We start from the raw sequence: 18093 nt of genomic DNA, 5'->3' as shown, positions 1-18093 counted from the left end.
GTGAGGAATGATGCATGTTCTCAGCCTCTGGCGGGGCTGAACCCCGGAATGTCTGTCTGTCTTGTTTTGCACCCCTCCCAAATCACCCAGATGCTGAAAGCTCACCTCTTCATCTTCATTCTGCTACCCCCGCCTTCGGATGCCAGGCTATGGGGGTCATGTTGTAATTCCCTGTGTCTTGGTTCTGCTTAACACACTCTAATTGTGACATGTACATGACACACGTTACGGATTTTGATTTTACCCAAGGCATGATGGTTTTTTGACATAGACCGGTATCCCTCAAAACATCAAATACAGGTATTTTTTTAGTAACTGCTTGTGGTAAATTCTAAGCTTTTCAGAATGTCTGTATCTGGTTTTGGTGACACCATTTTAATAGCATAGTAATAGGGGAGGCTGTTTGGAATCCAGATCTCTCGCCTTCCTGTTGTCTAACGCAGCGTCTCTCAACCTGGTCCTTGGAGACCACCCGAGGGTCTATGTCCATGTTCCGGGAGCTGGAAGGGAGCAAAACATAGACCGTCTGGGGGTTCCTGAGGACCAGGTTGAGAAACGCTGGTCTAACACCATGTAGGTAATTTTACTACCATGCTTTTGCTTAAATCCTCCTCGTTTTCTTGTTCATCTGGCCTCTTTGTTTTAGCCGATCTCTGGACTAGTCACTTCTCTCCGTCGACAAAGGGGCCACAGTTTCTTGTAGTGGTGCTGCATTCTCCTGGAGTTCTGGATGCTGTGTTACTGGTCTTAATGGATTCCAGTATAGTGGGACACCAAGGATGTCATGTCATGAACAATTAAGGATATTGTGTCAGACACCCAATCAAGCAAAGTTGTGACCCGTTCTACTATAAACATCAGCTATGAAAGCAAAGGCCTCTTTTAGTTCTTGCCTTTTTATGTTTTTTTTGTAGTTATAATGTGAAATAATTCACATATCACCAGTATTCTCTGAAAATGGGTCAGAAATATAATGCTTGTTCAGTGGAACTTAACAGAATCCGTTTAAGATTGTGTTTTATTTTTCCTCAGTTGCATTAAGAAGGTGTTGCCTAGCTCAGAGCTGCTGTTACGCGATCAGACGCAGAAAGCGAAACTCAGAAAAGGGCAGTTCTGTGGAGCTCAAACCAACTGAAGCGAGATTCCTTTTATTTATTTTTTCCCCCCTCGCTGCTCTGTGGGGGAGGTGCTTGTGCTGAAGGGGCCGGCTCACGCTGCCCATTCGTCATGGTGTGTGGATTGACGCGCACGAGCTCTCCTGCTGGGGGAGCGGCAGCTCCTCTCAACACATGGGGGCCTTTCCATCTGCACACACGGTCACAGCACAATGGGGCTGCTTCCATGTCTCTGAAGCTGCTTGTCGGGGCCTCGGAGCAGCGTGGAGCTACCGTCTCGTCTCACCCCTGGTCCTCCCTGAACACCTAACCTACCGGGCGGCAAACATAGGTGGCCGCCTCCGCAACGCACACAGGCACTAGTGTTTGGCTTTTCGGCGAAATCCTGTAATAAAAACAGAAACTTGCTTTTTTAATAGTCATCTGTGAAGATTCATCTTTGTTTAAGGAAGGTCATAATAATGCTTAGAAAGCCAGTCAACAACTGGGACTTTCCATCCCTGTAGTTAATCTGGTTCTACGTTTTCAGCGAGATCCTCAGAGGACTTTTCCTGGGGAAGATGGAAATGTCAAAGATGTCTGTCACAGGGCGCCACGCAGCTGCTCCCTCTTCAGTATGTTTTTATTGTCTTGGTAAAGGTGGAGGCTTGATAAGCGTGGAATTCTGGGAGTATTTATTAGTCCGAATGTCAGAACTTACTCTGGACTGCTCCTTTTTTAAGGCCCTGCTTCCTATTTCAAAATCTTTCCAAGTGGTCATGTTAAATGGACGAGCAAGTCATCATAGTAATGGAATAAAGCCCTTTCCCCAGTTTTCCATCTGTGTAAACACCTGCGAGAGTTCCTTGATTTAGCATGGGAGGGTAGCCTGGGCGCTTTGAAGCCTTGGGGCAGCTACTTTGTATAAGCAATAAACGATTGGGGGAGGGAGGGGGGGGGGGCAGCGGGTAGGGGAGTGTTGCTTTTCATGCTGCAGTTGACCAATGGCATGACAGAGAGAGAGACCCTGTCGGCTTTTTGAAGGTGACCTCCATGCACAATGAAGACACAAAAGGCCCAGGCCGGGCCTTGAAGCAGCCACCTTTGGCAGATGTGGGGTGCAGGGGCCGTGCTGGCCTGTGTGGCCCCAAGCCGCCCCTAAGCGTGCTCTCGCCTGCAGCTCCTCTGTGCCAGGCTCCTTCAGACTCACGTAATGGCAGTGGGCCTTTCTGCCTTTCCCACATAAGCCCACTTCGGGCTGAAAGGAGGAACCCGCTTGAAGTGCTAATGGACCGAAATCCCAGCGCTTTAAAGTCATTCGTAATTTATCATTAAAGATTCCACATAATGAAGCTTTTTGTTTCGCTGCTCTCTTCAGCTTTCTATTTTTTTTTAAATGGCTATTCATGGTCCAGGGTCCTTTTTCGGCAAAGAAGGGGCACATTTACATGTTATTGTTTACCTTTTTCTGGACTTGGGCCTTTCTCAAGATGAGACCAACATTAAGTCTTGAATGAAAGGTTTTGAAAGTAGCTTCTGGCTTTGGAATGTGCCCGTTCACTGCCTCAATGGTTATAAATAGAAGTGTGGAGGCTTTGTACCTCTCCTCTCGGCCTCTTCCCGTTCCATTGCTTTGTTTTTTTTTATCCTCTAATATGAGTTTTCTGCAGTGATGGGTATTTTATGTTTTCTTTACTTGCTGCAAGATTAGATACCTCTGGGACAAATTAGATTTCCACTGTATTTGAAGTAGTTTGCAGTGTCTGCTAATACTCCTCTGTTGTTCACTTTGCTCACTGCAGTGCTTTGAAGCTCTCTGTCTATTGGGCTGTCTGACTGGGAGAAAAACTCATTGTTGTAGTCAAAATGGGGAGCTGGGGACAAGGGGCTGCATTATTTCACATGTGCTGCTGAATGCTGGGTTTTGAACCTTATCCCAGAACTACCTCCTCTGATGTTTGGTTATGTACTCCTGCAATTGGGCTGATTATTAATAGCATTTTGATTAGAAGTCTACCCCCCCCACACCCCCTTCCCTTTTAACTGTATGGGATTCAGGCCTGTTTATTCATGTATGGTTCTTCAGCTTTAAGTTCTTGTGTGTTTATGTCAAATCTTTAGTTGTGGTATTTCCTGTAAACAGATCCAAAAAAAATAAGATACCACTGACCCCCCCACCCCACCCAACACACACACACACACACACACACACACACACACACACACACACACACACACACACACACACCTCTCACTCCTCCAAAAATAACTGCTGCAGTGCCTCATTGTTTAGCTGGATTTAGTTTAAATACCGGTCTTCTGCCCGACAGAACTGGCTCTGTAACCTTATACATTTCCCCTTGCTTCAGGCTATGGAAATCCTTGCAGTTATTAAAAACACTAAGGTCACTTAACATAGTGCATTTATGCCAGTGGTGTTCACCAAGCCTCTGTGGCTGATACACCAGCTACCTGCCATTGTTTTTGGTTTCATTTTTGATATTCACTTTTTTCCATTTCGAAGGTATGCTCCTTCACGTAATCCCAGCACCTCTGGAAGAGGCATTCGGGCCTTTCCAAAGACATGGCAGTTAACAAATGAGGTTTGTTTTCCTAAATAAATGTGACGCTGTGTAACATATCACAAAAGGGGGCTTCTGTGAGCCAAAGGAGGGGCCAGGTTACAAAAAACCAGGCCTAGTAATAGCGCAGTCCTGACGGCGAGGCGGCGATTTGCCCGGTAATGCAGCGCGTTTCCCTTGTTGGACTCATTAGCTTTTGCGCTGCGCAGTTAGAAACGGCACCGTGCCAAAGCTTAGAGGGCGCACGGTCCTCTGCAGGTTCTCTGTCATCCATATCTTGAGGACAGAAACACACGCTGTATTTTTGCAGCGTTTTGTTGTTTTTCTTCCTCCCCACGCCGTGTGCCCAGACCGTGTCTGACACTCCAGCCCGAGGATATATTTCATCTGGGGGGGACGCGGAGTGGCGTTGGGTGTAAAACATGCTGCCGCCATGAGCTGCTTTTGTGACGGCACACGGCGAGGAATAAATGTCATGACAGACCGACCGACCTCTCAATGGCTCGCCTTCATGGGCAGCACAAACAGCTCGGTCCAGGACCCAGCGGTAGGCGGCTCCAGCCTTGCTGGGAAATGTGTGCATGGAAGAGGGAAACAGCTCAATCCTTGGTGACATCGATTCATTTTTTTTCCCTGTGAATTGCAGTCTCTGGAAACCTAGTGTTTAGTACTGTAAGAGTACTTTACCTTATGGGTACAAGAATATCCCCAAGTAGGACTTTAACCCACAACTGTATTTGACCATTTCATTTAACCAGAATGCTTTATATATACTAGTTTGCAGGAAGAAATTTGCTTAAATATTTTTAATGATCAGTGACCATACTTGCATTAATAGTCAGAAAATGAAATGCGTATTAGTTTTCACACTTGCCAGCTTGCTAATACTTGCTAATGTTTTTTTTTAAACATTCACAGCTTCTTCAGTTGAAAAACAATAAATATAATGGCAATTACACTTAAAACCACATTTGACCAACATCGTTTGCTGTCGTGGAAGCCCAGAGAACGGAGCTCGGGCAAACCTCAGTAGCGTCCCCGTTTGTGGGGCTGTCCCCTTGGATTCCTGGGCGAGACCCCTCTGCCTGTCACGGACAGGGGATGGCTCCTGCGTTTGGCTGCCCTGCCTAAGCCTGCCTGCGCTGCCTGTTCTTTCCTCCCTTTATGGCAGCTCAGCGTCCGCTCACAATGCCTTCCATATGTGCGTAAGGCTGCATCCAGTAGGAATTTACAAGCAACAGCATGCCGTTTAAATAAGAGCTGTAAGAAACCTTTCCCAGTCCAGCACGTTCTGCTGAACCCTTGAAGGACCCTCCCGTGCAGCGCACCAGGAGGTTTATCGCGTGTGAAGACTTCATCTTCATGTTAATGTAATTACGCTTTGGCCGGACTGAAGGCTGGCGTGCATGTTGAGAATGGACAGCCCGTCATGAGCTGCTGTGAGGCTTTCCACAGGCCGCTCTCGTTGTATCCCGACTCTCCTATCTTCCCCGATGTAGGACGTAGGACAGTGGGAGCTGCTAGGTCTTATGCTTGATCTTGACCTCCTGTGCCGATTTTAAGCAGACTCAGCCACTTTTGAGGTCTGTTATTCTGCTTACTGGGGTTTATGGTGGTGTTGATTGTAGAGGAGGTGCTACAAGAAGTATATGGGGCAGGTAGTGCTGGTGCAGATGAGGGCAAGTGTTTCCTGTGGGTCATTCCAAGTCAGATCATCAGACTTTCGGACCTCATCGTCAAGGATTTTAACGAAGCTTGGCATGCTGATTTGGTCACATGAGTAACTCATGAAACTGAAACTGGGCGTGTCTTGGATCAATATTGAGGGAGATTTATGTGAACAAAGTTAACTTTTTTCGGTGGGGGGACTATGACTTTGACTGGCTATATTTTCCTTAATATAAGCTGCACAGAAATGGTCCTCGTATTGCTTTAAAGCTATTGTCCAGCTCTATAGATTGAACAAATATGCCATCCCCATATAAATAATTACTATGTAATAACTGATAAAATTATTAAAAATTCAATAACAAAAAACCTATATTTCAAAATATACAAACCTATATATATACAAAAAACCTATATTTCAAAATGGGTCATTCCATGATTTGAAATGGAATGACCCATGTGTAGACAAGTGAAGTTTTAAACTTTCTTTATAACTTCTCTTGGAATTATGCTTCAGTTGACAAATGTACTGCATATATTAAAATGGACACACTGCAATTCAGGTACGCAAGTGGGCCAGTGTTAAACATATTGATTCTTAATAAATCCCAATATAGTGAATATTTTTTCCATTTGTTCCTCTATTCTCTGTGTAGCTGGTTCCATTGAACCAGTGTTTGATGTCAACACGCAGACACATTTGGAGAAAGACAAAACGGGTTAAATGGCTGAAAGAGCGAAAAGGAAAAGCAAGAGAATGAGAGTAGAAGAGGTAGAGTGGGGGTACTTTGGCCAGCATTTTGCTGGACTTCATCTCACGCTGAGCTCAACCTAATATTGAAAATGGAAGATTACAAATCATACTCATCTCTTTTTTTAGCTTTGCCATGGCCTCAGAACCAGGGGCTAGAACTTAGTGAAGGTCTCTAATATTTCAAAGCTGAACTGTAGTAAGGGGCTGTTCTGTGTAAAATGTCCTGAGGCTCATGGGTTTGGATAGTTGTTATTGATTTTATTTGGAGGGATGAGCTTCACGTAGAGAAGGTCTTCCCTCCAGCTAAATACAGCAGATTTAACAGGCTTTTTGAAAATTCTATTGGAAAAAATCAGCAAATAATCCCATAGTTATTAACGGCTCTGTGGGAAGAGTGCGATAGACAGATAGTGGAACTCGTACATTTTCACGCTATTCATGTCTTTTGTCAACTTAATAAATCTCTAAATCCTTAGACTTTCTACTTATTGCCCTCGATTTTTAAATAGGAGCTGAAATGAAAATGTCTGATATCCAAAAATATGATGGTAATGGAGCTCCCAGTTTTATACAGATGCAAGTGATGAACACACAATAAAAATGTACCTGTGGGTATGCATGCATGTAAGTATGTGTGTATGTATATAAACACGCGCACACACACACACAAATATATAAACAAACAAATAAATAAAGCTTTATATTCTGAAATCAGTTTATAAGGTCAACACCTGCAATGTTACATGTTGCGAAATTTTGTATTACTTGTTCTGAATGAACATGGTGTGGAGTACAAGAGCAGAGGGTTATACCTTCCTAAAATGAAGTAGGCATTCTTCCGGAAAGTTTTCCTTTGTCTTCGCGGCAATCTGCTTGCCGACCGTGCCGGCGCAGTGCGGCTTTCATGCGCTGAATTTCCCTGCATCCCGTTTGAGAGGGGCCATAAAGAATGCACTTAGATTCGGCTCAATATGAAGGCTTTGCAAGTTTTGACTTGTCTGAATTTCAGATGAGACTTTTTTGTGTTCTTGATTTTGTGTTTTCTAGGTTGAGGGGGGGAAAAAAAAATCTCCCCTGCCGTAAAATGAAATGCCACGGGTGTCGAATGCCATGGAGAAAGAAAATGTTACTGCGATCTTTGAGTGGAGTTAGCCATGTCTAATCGTCGCTGAAAATGAATAGCAGTTTTGTAAGCAGTTAAAAAGACTCCTGCTGATACAAAAGCCATCAAAGCGCCAGTTGGGTTTTTTCCCTCCTTTTTTGTTGCGGCATCCTCAGATTTAATAGAATGAGGCAAAATTTCCCAATTTGAACCCTTTAAACGTCATCTGTATTTTATAAATGTTAGAAATGAGAACACTTCTATAAAGTTTTTTCTTATTATTAAATTAGCCATGTTATTTCTGAAATCATCAGTGCCATCTAATCAGTTATAGTTATGACTTATGGTTAAGGTTAGGGCTGGGTAGGGGTTAAGCTCGTCATACTGGTATTAGTTTTCCCCATAGAAATGAATGGAGAGTCCCCACAAAGATATGATTACAAAGCAATGTGTATGTGGCTTAGGTAGTGCTAAATGACCCCCACAATGTAATAAAAACCTGTTGTTTCGACATTGTAGGGACTATTTTTCAGATCCCCACAAAGATGTGTGAATGCAATCAAAAAACTAAAAATGCCAAAAGTCTCTCATTTTGGTTGGTTACTTATGATTGAGGTTAGGGCTGGGTAGGGGTTAAGGTCGTCATGTTGGAATTCGAGTTGAATGGGGAGTCCCCACAAAGGTATAATTACAAACCTGTGTGTGTGTGTGTTTTTTTTTCTTTTTTTTCCTCTCCTGCAGGCTGTTTCCCAGTTACAGACTTAATCGGTTTCTGTCGCTGGCTTTCCACCTCCCCCTGTATTTAGCTCTGCTGACACGCACCCTTTTCCTGTCGTTTGGGGGGGGGCGCTGTGCTTCACAAAGCGGTAGCCTGGCTGAAATCAGGGGCACGCTTTAATCCTGTGACACGCTGCAAGGAGAGCTGAGCCGCTGCGTATGTCGGGAGGTGGGAGAACATGGCTCCATACCAGGAGCTTTGCTTGTACCTGGATTAGAGAGGGGGGGTTTGTAAAGGCTCTGTGCGGAGGAGGTCGGAAACCCCCCCCCCCCCATCTGCGGCACTGTTGAAGTTTCACAGTACAGTTTCTGTATTTTTTATAAAGTATGTGCTCATAGCTGTATAGTTAATATGAGCTCTTCGCACTATGTTTTGTGTTCCATAGGCAAACAGATGTTTGAAGGGGTTCACATTGAATAAGGTCAGATTACGGATATCGCACATCATTGATTCTCCTTGGAAGTCTAAAGAAAGTGAACCGTATTTTGGGTTTTTGTCAGCTTGTCTGTTTATTTTGAATTAAGAAAATGTCATTCCTATATTATTTGTGAAATGCCTGCAGAAATTATTGTATAAAAACAAAATATGTATCATGTAAAAACAGAAATAGTTTTTCTGGATTTGGTACATCACAAAACTATTTGGTTCCTGTTGTCAACCCTGACCTTTTAAAAGATAAAAAGAATTGAAGAATGTGGAATATGAATTTTTCACATAACCTTTGGGTGATCGGGTACTTTTGGCAGTGCGGGGACGCTTCCAGGCCGCTTCCAGGCCGCTCCTCTCCGCAGCCTTCATGTCGGGAGTAAGAAAACAGCTCACAGGCGTATTTTCTCTGTGGCTGTGCTCCGCTTAGCTGTGCTGCCTGCACTGATGAGTTTTACGGGACTTGTAAACGTCTTCAGTGGTGTGTGCCTCACAGTTGTTAAAATGTCACCCCCCCCCCAACCTGGGAGCAGAAAGTGTACTATAAAAGTTGTTTTGCCGTATGTTGAGAGCAGTTTGGTAAATCTGCCCCTCTCTCTTGTGCCCGATACCCCTCATCACTTTTATTTATGAGAGTTCAGACTCGGATTCTTTAAGAGTGATGCCATTTGCCCCATCCCCCCCCCTGCAGTGTACTAAGTAGTTATTTATCAAATTGTGTGGCAATTGAATTCTCTGCATTTTTTTCCCCCAAGTCAACCTTCCTAATGAAGAGAAGTTGGCTGAATCTCCAGCTGTAGGAAGCATTAGGCAGTTTTACAAAAATGAATCAAGCTGACACCATCTACACAACAGGTCGCCTGGTCGTGCTGTGTACAGTCCATACAGGAAGGGGAATGACACACGACAGGAAGTCATTGTTTTAAGTGCTGCCCAGTGAGGAAAAATACGCAGTCTTAATACACACATCACTGACAACCTGCTGGTGCACCGTTTTCTCTATATTACACAATAGAGTTGAGTTATAAACTCTTTGTTTTTAACCAGAGGTGCACATTTCGGGTCTGAACCTGAAATGTCCACCTCTGGTTAAAACAAAGAGTTTGTACTATACTATAGTAAAGGTCCAGAGCAAGATTTTCTGTGAACCAACGAGCTGAGTATAACGATACAATCACAGGGTACTCAACTGGTTACTTGAAACACAATCCTTGTCTGGATTTTTACTTTGTGGGCCTGAAATGTCCACCTCTGGTTATAACCGAAGGGTTAATTTATTGCATGAACATAAAAATGAATCTGATACATCAAGCAGAATGGAAGTGCTTTCATTCCACAAACTTCCTAAGTTATGTGTTATGAAATTCCCAGTAGAGGTTTGGGTTGCAAGCTCTTGCTGGTTCCTTTGGCTTGTTGTGTAATGCACATTTTTCCATTAAGGTTACAGGGCAGTCTCTAGATATTTCAGAAATGTTCAATGTGGACGTAAGGTCATATCTACCCCTCATACTTGTGGTTTTAGAAGACATTGCAGGAATCCAAGGACTTGAGTGAAAAGGTACCTTGGTTGAATTCAGTTTGGAATCCACCTGCCTTCAGGAGGACAAGACATGCTTCAGATCTTTGGTAGCCTATCTGTCTGTCTGCTGTTGGCATCAAAGCACTCTGGAATAGGTTTTTATCAGTGCTGAGTTTTAGCTGGGTTTGAGATGCTGTGCAAGCAGCCATAAAAGTAGGACTAAGCTGAAAATCTTGGCATGTCCTGTATTTTTGAAAATCCTGGTTTTGAGTTTTGGGCCGCTGTCATTCATAGTTTATGCTTGTCAGTCTGATACTTTTATGGCATTTGATATAGGCATGGACCCTTCGACCTCTCTTTCAGCCTAGAGATTACTCTTATTTTGACTGCTTATTGGCTACTCTGTTCCCTCAAATCCAGTCCCCCTATCCTGTCAATTGGTCATCAGTCAACTAACATTAAAAGCATCTTTAACTGAGGGCACCATTCTACAGCACCATCTCCCCAGGGCAGTGCGACACAGCCTTTGTTTTTCATTTGGAGCAGAACTGCAATTTATTTGATTACAAATTATTACCAGAATATACCACCAGGCTAAGCTGGACAAGAAATATGGATGCATGTTTTTCATATTTGTGCAATGATGTATTGCAAAATACTGTGTTCCAAAAGATTTAATCTGAGTGAAGTATTTTAAACAAATATTTCAAGAACTACTTCCCATCTGATGGAAGTTGAAGATGTTAACTTTTTGTAAGCAGTTTTTAGTTGGGTGTTCATTAAATATGAAGAATGTATAAATATTTAAGTGCTTCTTTCATTTTATGAAATGGGGAATGGTTTATGAAGAAAGTTGTTATACAGTGGCAAGTGGATGAGAGCAGCCATCAGTGGTGCTGTTGGCTGAATGTGGCCAGCACCCACATAAGGTCATGTCCACATCCTGAAATTCTATAAATAGGTATTACAGCATGCTGGCCTCTGTGGACCTTTTTGTTGTCACGTTTCCTTGTATGTCATTTTTTAATACTTTTTTGTATTCTCTGTGTCGGATGTGTCCTGTGTTGTGGATGTTCGAGCAGCTGGCCTGCCTGCAATGGTTTCCTTTACCTTCTGTGCTTGTCAGGTTATTAATATTGATGGGACGGGCAGGAAGACGCTACTGGAAGACAAGCTTCCTCACATCTTTGGCTTCACTCTGCTGGGAGACTACATCTACTGGACGGACTGGCAAAGGCGCAGCATCGAGAGGGTGCACAAGACCGAAGCTGTCCGCGAGATGATCATCGACCAGCTGCCGGACCTTATGGGCCTCAAGGCTACAAGGGTCACCGAGACGTTTGGTAATGGAGAACTTCTCCTTCATATTCATTTAAGCACTCGTGCTTTCCAAGATTGCTAATTGTTGGTAAGGTGACTTCTCAGAAATAACTTGGTTAGTAAGGTATGATGGTGGGTGGCTCAGCAGGTTAGGACCCTGTGTCCGTCATCAGAATGTTGTTGGTTTGAATCCCTTAAACCCAATTGTGCCAGTGACACTGTCTGACCCTGCTCACTGATCTTAAATTGTATGATGTTTTTACATTTACAGTTAAATAAATAAATGTAAATGTGCTAAGTACTAAAAGTATTGTATGTATAACTGTAACAGTGTGAATGGTGGCTGTCAGTCAGCTGATACCAGTGCGACGCTCACGTCTGCAGGGACCAACGCCTGCGCCACAGACAACGGCGGCTGCAGCCACCTGTGCCTCCACAGGCCTCAGGGGCTCGTCTGCGCCTGCCCCATGGGGCTGGAGCTGCTCAGCGACCTGCACTCCTGCGTGGTGCCCGAGGCCTTCCTGCTCTTCACCAGCCGAGCCGACATCCGCAGCATCTCGCTGGGGACCAAAGGCAACGACGTGGCCATCCCCCTCTCGGGCGTCAAGGAGGCCTCCGCCTTGGACTTCGATGTCTCTGAGAACAGGATCTACTGGACGGACGTCAGTGCTAAGGTCTTGCCTGAGAGCAGTTTAATCCCTAGATTTGCCGGCGATCTTTAATTATGACCTGAATTATTACTGGAAACCGTAATCTCCAAGTATAACAAGTGCCAGTATAGTGCTTTTGAATCTCTAGCACCTTGTGACTCGTGTTCTTCCTCATGCAGACCATCAGCCGAGCTTTCATGAATGGCAGCTTGGTAGAGCATGTGATCGAGTTTGGCCTGGACTACCCTGAGGGCATGGCAGTGGACTGGATGGGACGCAACCTGTACTGGGCTGACACCGGGACCAATCGCATCGAGGTGGCCCGTCTGGATGGCCAGTACCGACAGGTGCTGGTGTGTAAGGACTTGGACAACCCCCGATCTCTGGCCCTGGACCCTGCTAATGGGTGAGAGGGATGAATGAGCTGCTCCCGGTCTTTGCCAATTACTTTTTGGATATTGATGTATTTATCGTTCTATTCCAGTTACAATGTTGAAAGAATGCATACAGAATGAGGCACCTTTCCCTCCAGTTATTCATTTGTTCGAAGGATGTTTGTTTGTTCTGGGATCTCTCATGTTCCCTCACCATTTTGCCATGTGCATTCTGCACCCTGCCCCCCCCCCCCCCCCCCCACTGTTCTGCCTCCGCCTCTGGCAGCAGGCTTATGCAGTGAGCGTGTGCCCCTCCGGGCTCCTGTCTGAGCCTGGCAGGCAGTAACTCATTGGGGTTCCACGGACTCTGCCAGTGCAGGGCCTCCCTATCTCAACCTTGTCAGTTTGCCCTCCCACTTTGGCAAAATGTTACATTTTGTTTTGCAAATAAAGGCTCCTGGTCACAATGACTAATAACAACCCAGGCCAGGATGTGACAACAGGGCGGTGTGCCGTGAGAGCATTGACAAAACCCATGGCCTGAATATTCACGCGATAAACACCCAGGATATAAGAATACAGAGCATTATTGATTCCTGTGGGGTGCAATTTATTCAACAGCAAAAAAGAAGTTATACAAAGGATAATGTATGTAAAAATGGACACATATGTCAAATGAAAATAATTAAGAAATAAAAAAGAGACATAATGCGAAATGGCATTTTATTCTTCCGCACTGAATTCCCTCTTAGACAGCACCGTAAGCAGGGAGCCGTCTGTGTAAATGAACCGCAAGCCACTGTGTTCATAGATGTTTGCCATTTCGGGGTGGCATTGCATGTCATTCTACAGAGAACCCTCTTCTGACGTTGCAGTCAGCCCGTGTTTCAGCTGCCCTATAAGGTATAGTTAGTTCACAGAGGCTGTCTCCTCTCCTCCTGTCTGCTGTCAGTGTTCCACTGATTTGGAAATGCCTGTTTTTTGGTGGAGCGGTCTAATTGGTTCCAGAGAAGTGAAACTTGTTTAGCCACCATAACGTCACGCGTGTAGATGTGACTCACTGTTTACATGCCTGGATGTTTCTTCTCCAAAGCTACATGTACTGGACAGAGTGGGGTGGAAAGCCCCGGATCAAGCGAGCCTACATGGATGGCAGCAATATCGCCACCCTGGTGGACAAGCTGGGTAGAGCCAATGGCCTCACTATTGACTATGTCGATCAGAGGCTCTATTGGACGGACCTGGACACGTGCATGATCGAGTCCTCCAACATGCTAGGTAAAACATCCCCTTTTTCCTCTTTGGGCTTTTACTGCAGCGCAGACATTTCTCAGTTGTACATTTGCCAATTCAATCAGTGTGTCTTTCTAAATTAATGAGAACTGCTTAGGGCATCAAGGGAACAGCCAGACTAAACATTTTTATAGCTTGTTAAACTTCCCACGCATGCACACATTAAAAATGTGCCTTTTTTTGAGTTGTGTGCTAAATATGCATTCTGCGCTGTAGCCATTGTGGATATGGAAACTGCATTTCCTTCCCCGCCGCTGCTTTCAGTAAGTGAAGCTGTGTAGTGTCACGACTTTAAACATCATTTGTCATACAGAGGATCATCCCTTTCCACCTGTTGATTAAATATAATATGATGTAATGTAAGGTAATGTAATGAAGACGTGCACTGCATGTGTTTGCATGTATCTTTAATGGAAACTATGGTTTCATCCTCAGGCCAGGAGAGGGAGCTCGTCGCTGACGACCTGCCACACCCTTTTGGACTGACCCAGTACCGGGACTACATCTACTGGACGGACTGGAACCTGCGCAGTATCGAGCGGGCGGACAAGCGCAGCGGGCTGAACCGCACGCTGATCCGTGGCCAGCTGGAGTACGTGATGGACATCCTGGTGTTCCATGCGTCGCGGCAGGATGGCTGGAACGAGTGCTCTCAGGACAACGGCCACTGCAGCCACCTGTGCCTGGCCACTCCTGAGGGCGCACGCTGCCGCTGTGCGTCCCACTACACCCTAGAGGCCAACACCAGGAACTGCAGCTGTGAGTCATTCTTATATTCCAAAGACTTATGGGAGAAATTTGGTGTTTTAGTGTTTCTAAATTGCTATTTCTGTGTATATATATGTGCACTACAATGAACTGGGATCCCATTAATGATGTTCCCCAGTCTCATGTCCAAGGTGTACTGGACAGAGTTCCTGTTTAGCATGAGCCTGGATTGGATTGGATTGGATTGGATGAGAGGATGGATGGATATAACGTTTTCTGCTTTACCTTGAATTACATTTAACATGTTTCACTAGTATTCATAGCTAGAGCGAAATGGCACGTCACTACAAAGTCAAGAATGCAGGCTTCGTTAGTGTTGATGAGTTCTGGTGTCAACAGTTGAATTGCAGTGGGTGTGATGTAGTCTCTCATCACCCATACCTGCCCATATGCAGTGAGCATAAGCAGCAGGCCTGCAGCAGGCCTGCAGCACCCTGAATGCATGAACAGGCTTATTGTTCCAGATTTCAGGCAGAGCAGAGGGGAAAAGGAGAGACAATGTGGAGAGAGAGAAGCTGCGATGAAGGCTTTCACCACATCTGTCTCTGATGGCAACATCCACATCCCTTTATTTGCGAATCAAAGGGAAAAGCCAAATATTTTGTCCTGTCTAAGACTTGCTCATGTGAGGAGGACCTGTGTGTGATCCTGCGTGAGTGAGATCAGTTCAGGGATGGCAGAGGAGTTCTTTGAGATGATCTGCTGTGACGGTACTCTGTCAAACCCCATCTTAATGGCATATTTAGCAGGTTTTCAGAATGAGAACTGAAAAGCATGAAGCACCGTGTTCCTCAGCAGCTGTGCGGCATGAGTAAAACACTGGCCTGGCCCCTCAAAAGAGCTGCTATTCATTTCAAGCTGGAGCTGTTGTAAGCAACATAACATAACAGTGTTAACAAGTTTTATGATTATTATTGTTATCAGCATGTTGTGTGTAAAAACTCCTATGGCCTTGCTGTGGTAAATTTATTGCTTTGTAAGTGAGAACAGAAACTTCATTTTATTTTATTTTTTTTAAGCAATCACTAATGCCCTCAGATGGGGTAAAAGGGTTAAATCAAGTTGTGCTGAACTCTGCAGTGAGGCACATCTGGCGGGCTTCTTCCATCGAATGCCGCCTGTGACTCACCACATTGAATCTTGGCAACCCCACCTAACATAATGAAACCTGACTTTAAAGCAGTTTTTATAGCCAGCCGGCTGTACCAAAGCCAGGCTCTGCATTCACTCTCGCCATGTCCCAAGGTATAAAACCCAATCCGTTTTTCATCCGCTCATTTGTTTTTCTAAATAAAAAAAAAACACGTTTTTCAAAACCGAAATGAGAAAACGACACTAAACACTAAAACGAGGGAATGAATTAGTTCAGTAAAGCATCCTGGCTCTCAATATTCTACATAAGTGCTGCTGGCTATTAAGTGTTTGTAGGTCATTCCAACCTACCTAGGGTTGCCACTTCCAAACTGAGACTTCCGTCACGATGAAGCATAAAGTATGAGTTTTGAGAATGATTGGTATATTTGAGAATGTAACAACAAGATAATATGTAGAGCAACACAAACAACAGGCAGAATGATACAGCAGGATTACAAGAAAAACCACCCAGACAAACATCACATCAAGACGATATTGATAATAACACAGCCAGACGACACGTTAGGATAACACACATGACATAGTCAAACAACAAGAAGGACGACACATCATGTGCTGACGACAGAAGTACAGTCTAAAGTTGAACTGACAGACAAATGTTTTGTCAGGTGCAAAATCAGCATAGACAATATAATTGTCAAAATGGTATTGTCACGGCTGAAGTTGAGTTCAGAGTTGAATAGACACAGATAAATGTATTAGATCTTCAGTTGACATCAATGGTGCACATATCTACATATTTGGCACAGATGGAATCCCATAAGGTATGACTTTAGGCAGATTGACAGGCTCCCTGTCAACGACAAGCATGTGATAATCAGCCGTTACATACCCATTCCGTTTTCAGTGTCACTAAAGTTGTAGTGTTTTTGTATTTGCTGGTGTGTTTTTCCATTTGCTGGTGTGTGTTTGTATTTAATGGCATGTTTTTGTATTTGCTGGTGTATTTTCGTATTTGCTCGTGTGTTCTGCCCTTCAGGGCTTCTGTAGTTCGTGTTTGAAGGAAAAATACCAGTCTGGAGCAGATACTAAATAGGGGTTCTGGAATTGTGTCCGGGGAACTACAATCAAGTCGAGTTCCTGCAGTGTGAACGTGAAGAAAGTCCCTGGTTCCGGAAAAAGGCTCTGCTTTCTGAAAAAAATTCTGAAGTGTGAAAGAGCTTACAGGAAAATGGGCCCACGTTTCAAAATATCATGGGAATGACTTAATAAAATGTGACCACGATTTGACAAGTTTACTGCGGAAAACGCTTTAGTTAAGTCCAGGGGTAACGCCTCTGGTGTCCAGATAAAACCAATAACTGTTTACTTGACGAGGCACAAATACTTAGTAATAACTCAGTTACTACTAATGTACAAATCCTGAACAAATATAGTCACTACTTGAGAAACCAGATGCAACACAACTCATTAATGATGAGATCAGTATTTCACTTGTGTTATTCATTACTTGTGCCTTCAGTAGTTCAGAAAGGTTTACAGAATTAACAGATATAGTAACAAATATAGCAATTGCTTGACAAAACATGTCCATCCATCCATCATTGTAACTGCTTATTTCCCACTGGGGTCGCGGGGGGCCCAGAGCCTATCCCAAAGAACAATGGGCGCAGGCAGGAACCAACCCTGGGGGGGCGGCAACACACCGCAGGGCACCAACACACCGCAGGGCACACACACTCATACAACTGCAGGGCCAGTTTAGACATGCCAATCAGCCTACTCTGCACACCTTTGGGCTGTGGGAGGAAACCACAGCCCCCGGCGAAAACCCACGCGAACACGGGGAGAACGTGCAAACTCCACACAGAAAGGACCCGGAATCAAATCCAGGACTTACCCACTGCGCCAACATGCCGCCCCACAGATCGTCACGATTCGTGAATGATGAATTAACATGAGATCAGTATGTAACTAAGACTTAGTTTGTGGTTAATTATACATAAGTAATGATATAATAAAATATCATTTGTGCACCATCAAATAAAATTTAAATTACCAAAAAACAAAACAGAATGTGAACGCTTGTTATGTTTTTTTTCCATTTCTGATTTGAGTACAAAATTCTGAACTGGAAAATGAGTCGTTATCTGTTTTATCAGTTTGGTTTTGGAAACAAATACTGGTTGTAGTCAACTAATGACCTATGCAACTTATGACCTATGTGGCTTACGACTGGTCGACTTTACGGTCATATATGTCTGAGAAGCAGTTTAATTCATTCCTTATTTTCTATCGTATATGCAGTCTGAAGTTACATGAAAATAGATGTTGACTTTTCTCCATCCAGCATGGAAATGGTTGATTCAGTAGGGGTGTGTGAACCTGCCCTTCTCTCTCTCCTTCCCCAAACTCAGCTCCTTCCAGCTTCCTCCTCTTCAGTCAGAGAGCATCCATCAGCCGCATGGTGCTGGGGGAGCAGACCCCCGACATCATCCTGCCCATCCACGTCGTGCGGAACGTCCGGGTCATCCGCTACGACCCCGTCGAGCGTGCTGTGTACTGGGTGGATGGCAGACAGAACATCAGGAGGGCTCGTGACGATGGCTCTGAGGTCTGGACCGAACTGATGTCTCCAAGCAGATTTATGACTGACATGTATCAGAAATT

At 44.4% G+C, this 18093-nt stretch overlaps 1 protein-coding gene across 1 annotated transcript in view; it reads left to right on the top strand.

The window, feature by feature from the left end:
* Window positions 1–18093, top strand: part of LOC111840837 (low-density lipoprotein receptor-related protein 5-like) — a 46441-nt gene that overhangs the window by 18060 nt on the left and 10288 nt on the right. The window contains exons 9-14 of the mRNA XM_023806132.2: window positions 11050–11266; window positions 11628–11917; window positions 12073–12299; window positions 13361–13545; window positions 13996–14319; window positions 17841–18037. Coding sequence (XP_023661900.2) covers window positions 11050–11266; window positions 11628–11917; window positions 12073–12299; window positions 13361–13545; window positions 13996–14319; window positions 17841–18037 — 1440 coding nt within the window. The remainder of the gene's footprint in view (window positions 1–11049; window positions 11267–11627; window positions 11918–12072; window positions 12300–13360; window positions 13546–13995; window positions 14320–17840; window positions 18038–18093) is intronic.

The sequence above is a fragment of the Paramormyrops kingsleyae genome, chromosome 11 (genome assembly GCF_048594095.1).
Source record: "Paramormyrops kingsleyae isolate MSU_618 chromosome 11, PKINGS_0.4, whole genome shotgun sequence".
NCBI lineage: Eukaryota > Metazoa > Chordata > Actinopteri > Osteoglossiformes > Mormyridae > Paramormyrops > Paramormyrops kingsleyae.
Note: the sequence above shows the minus strand (reverse complement) of the source record. Positions and strands in the feature narration are given on the sequence as shown.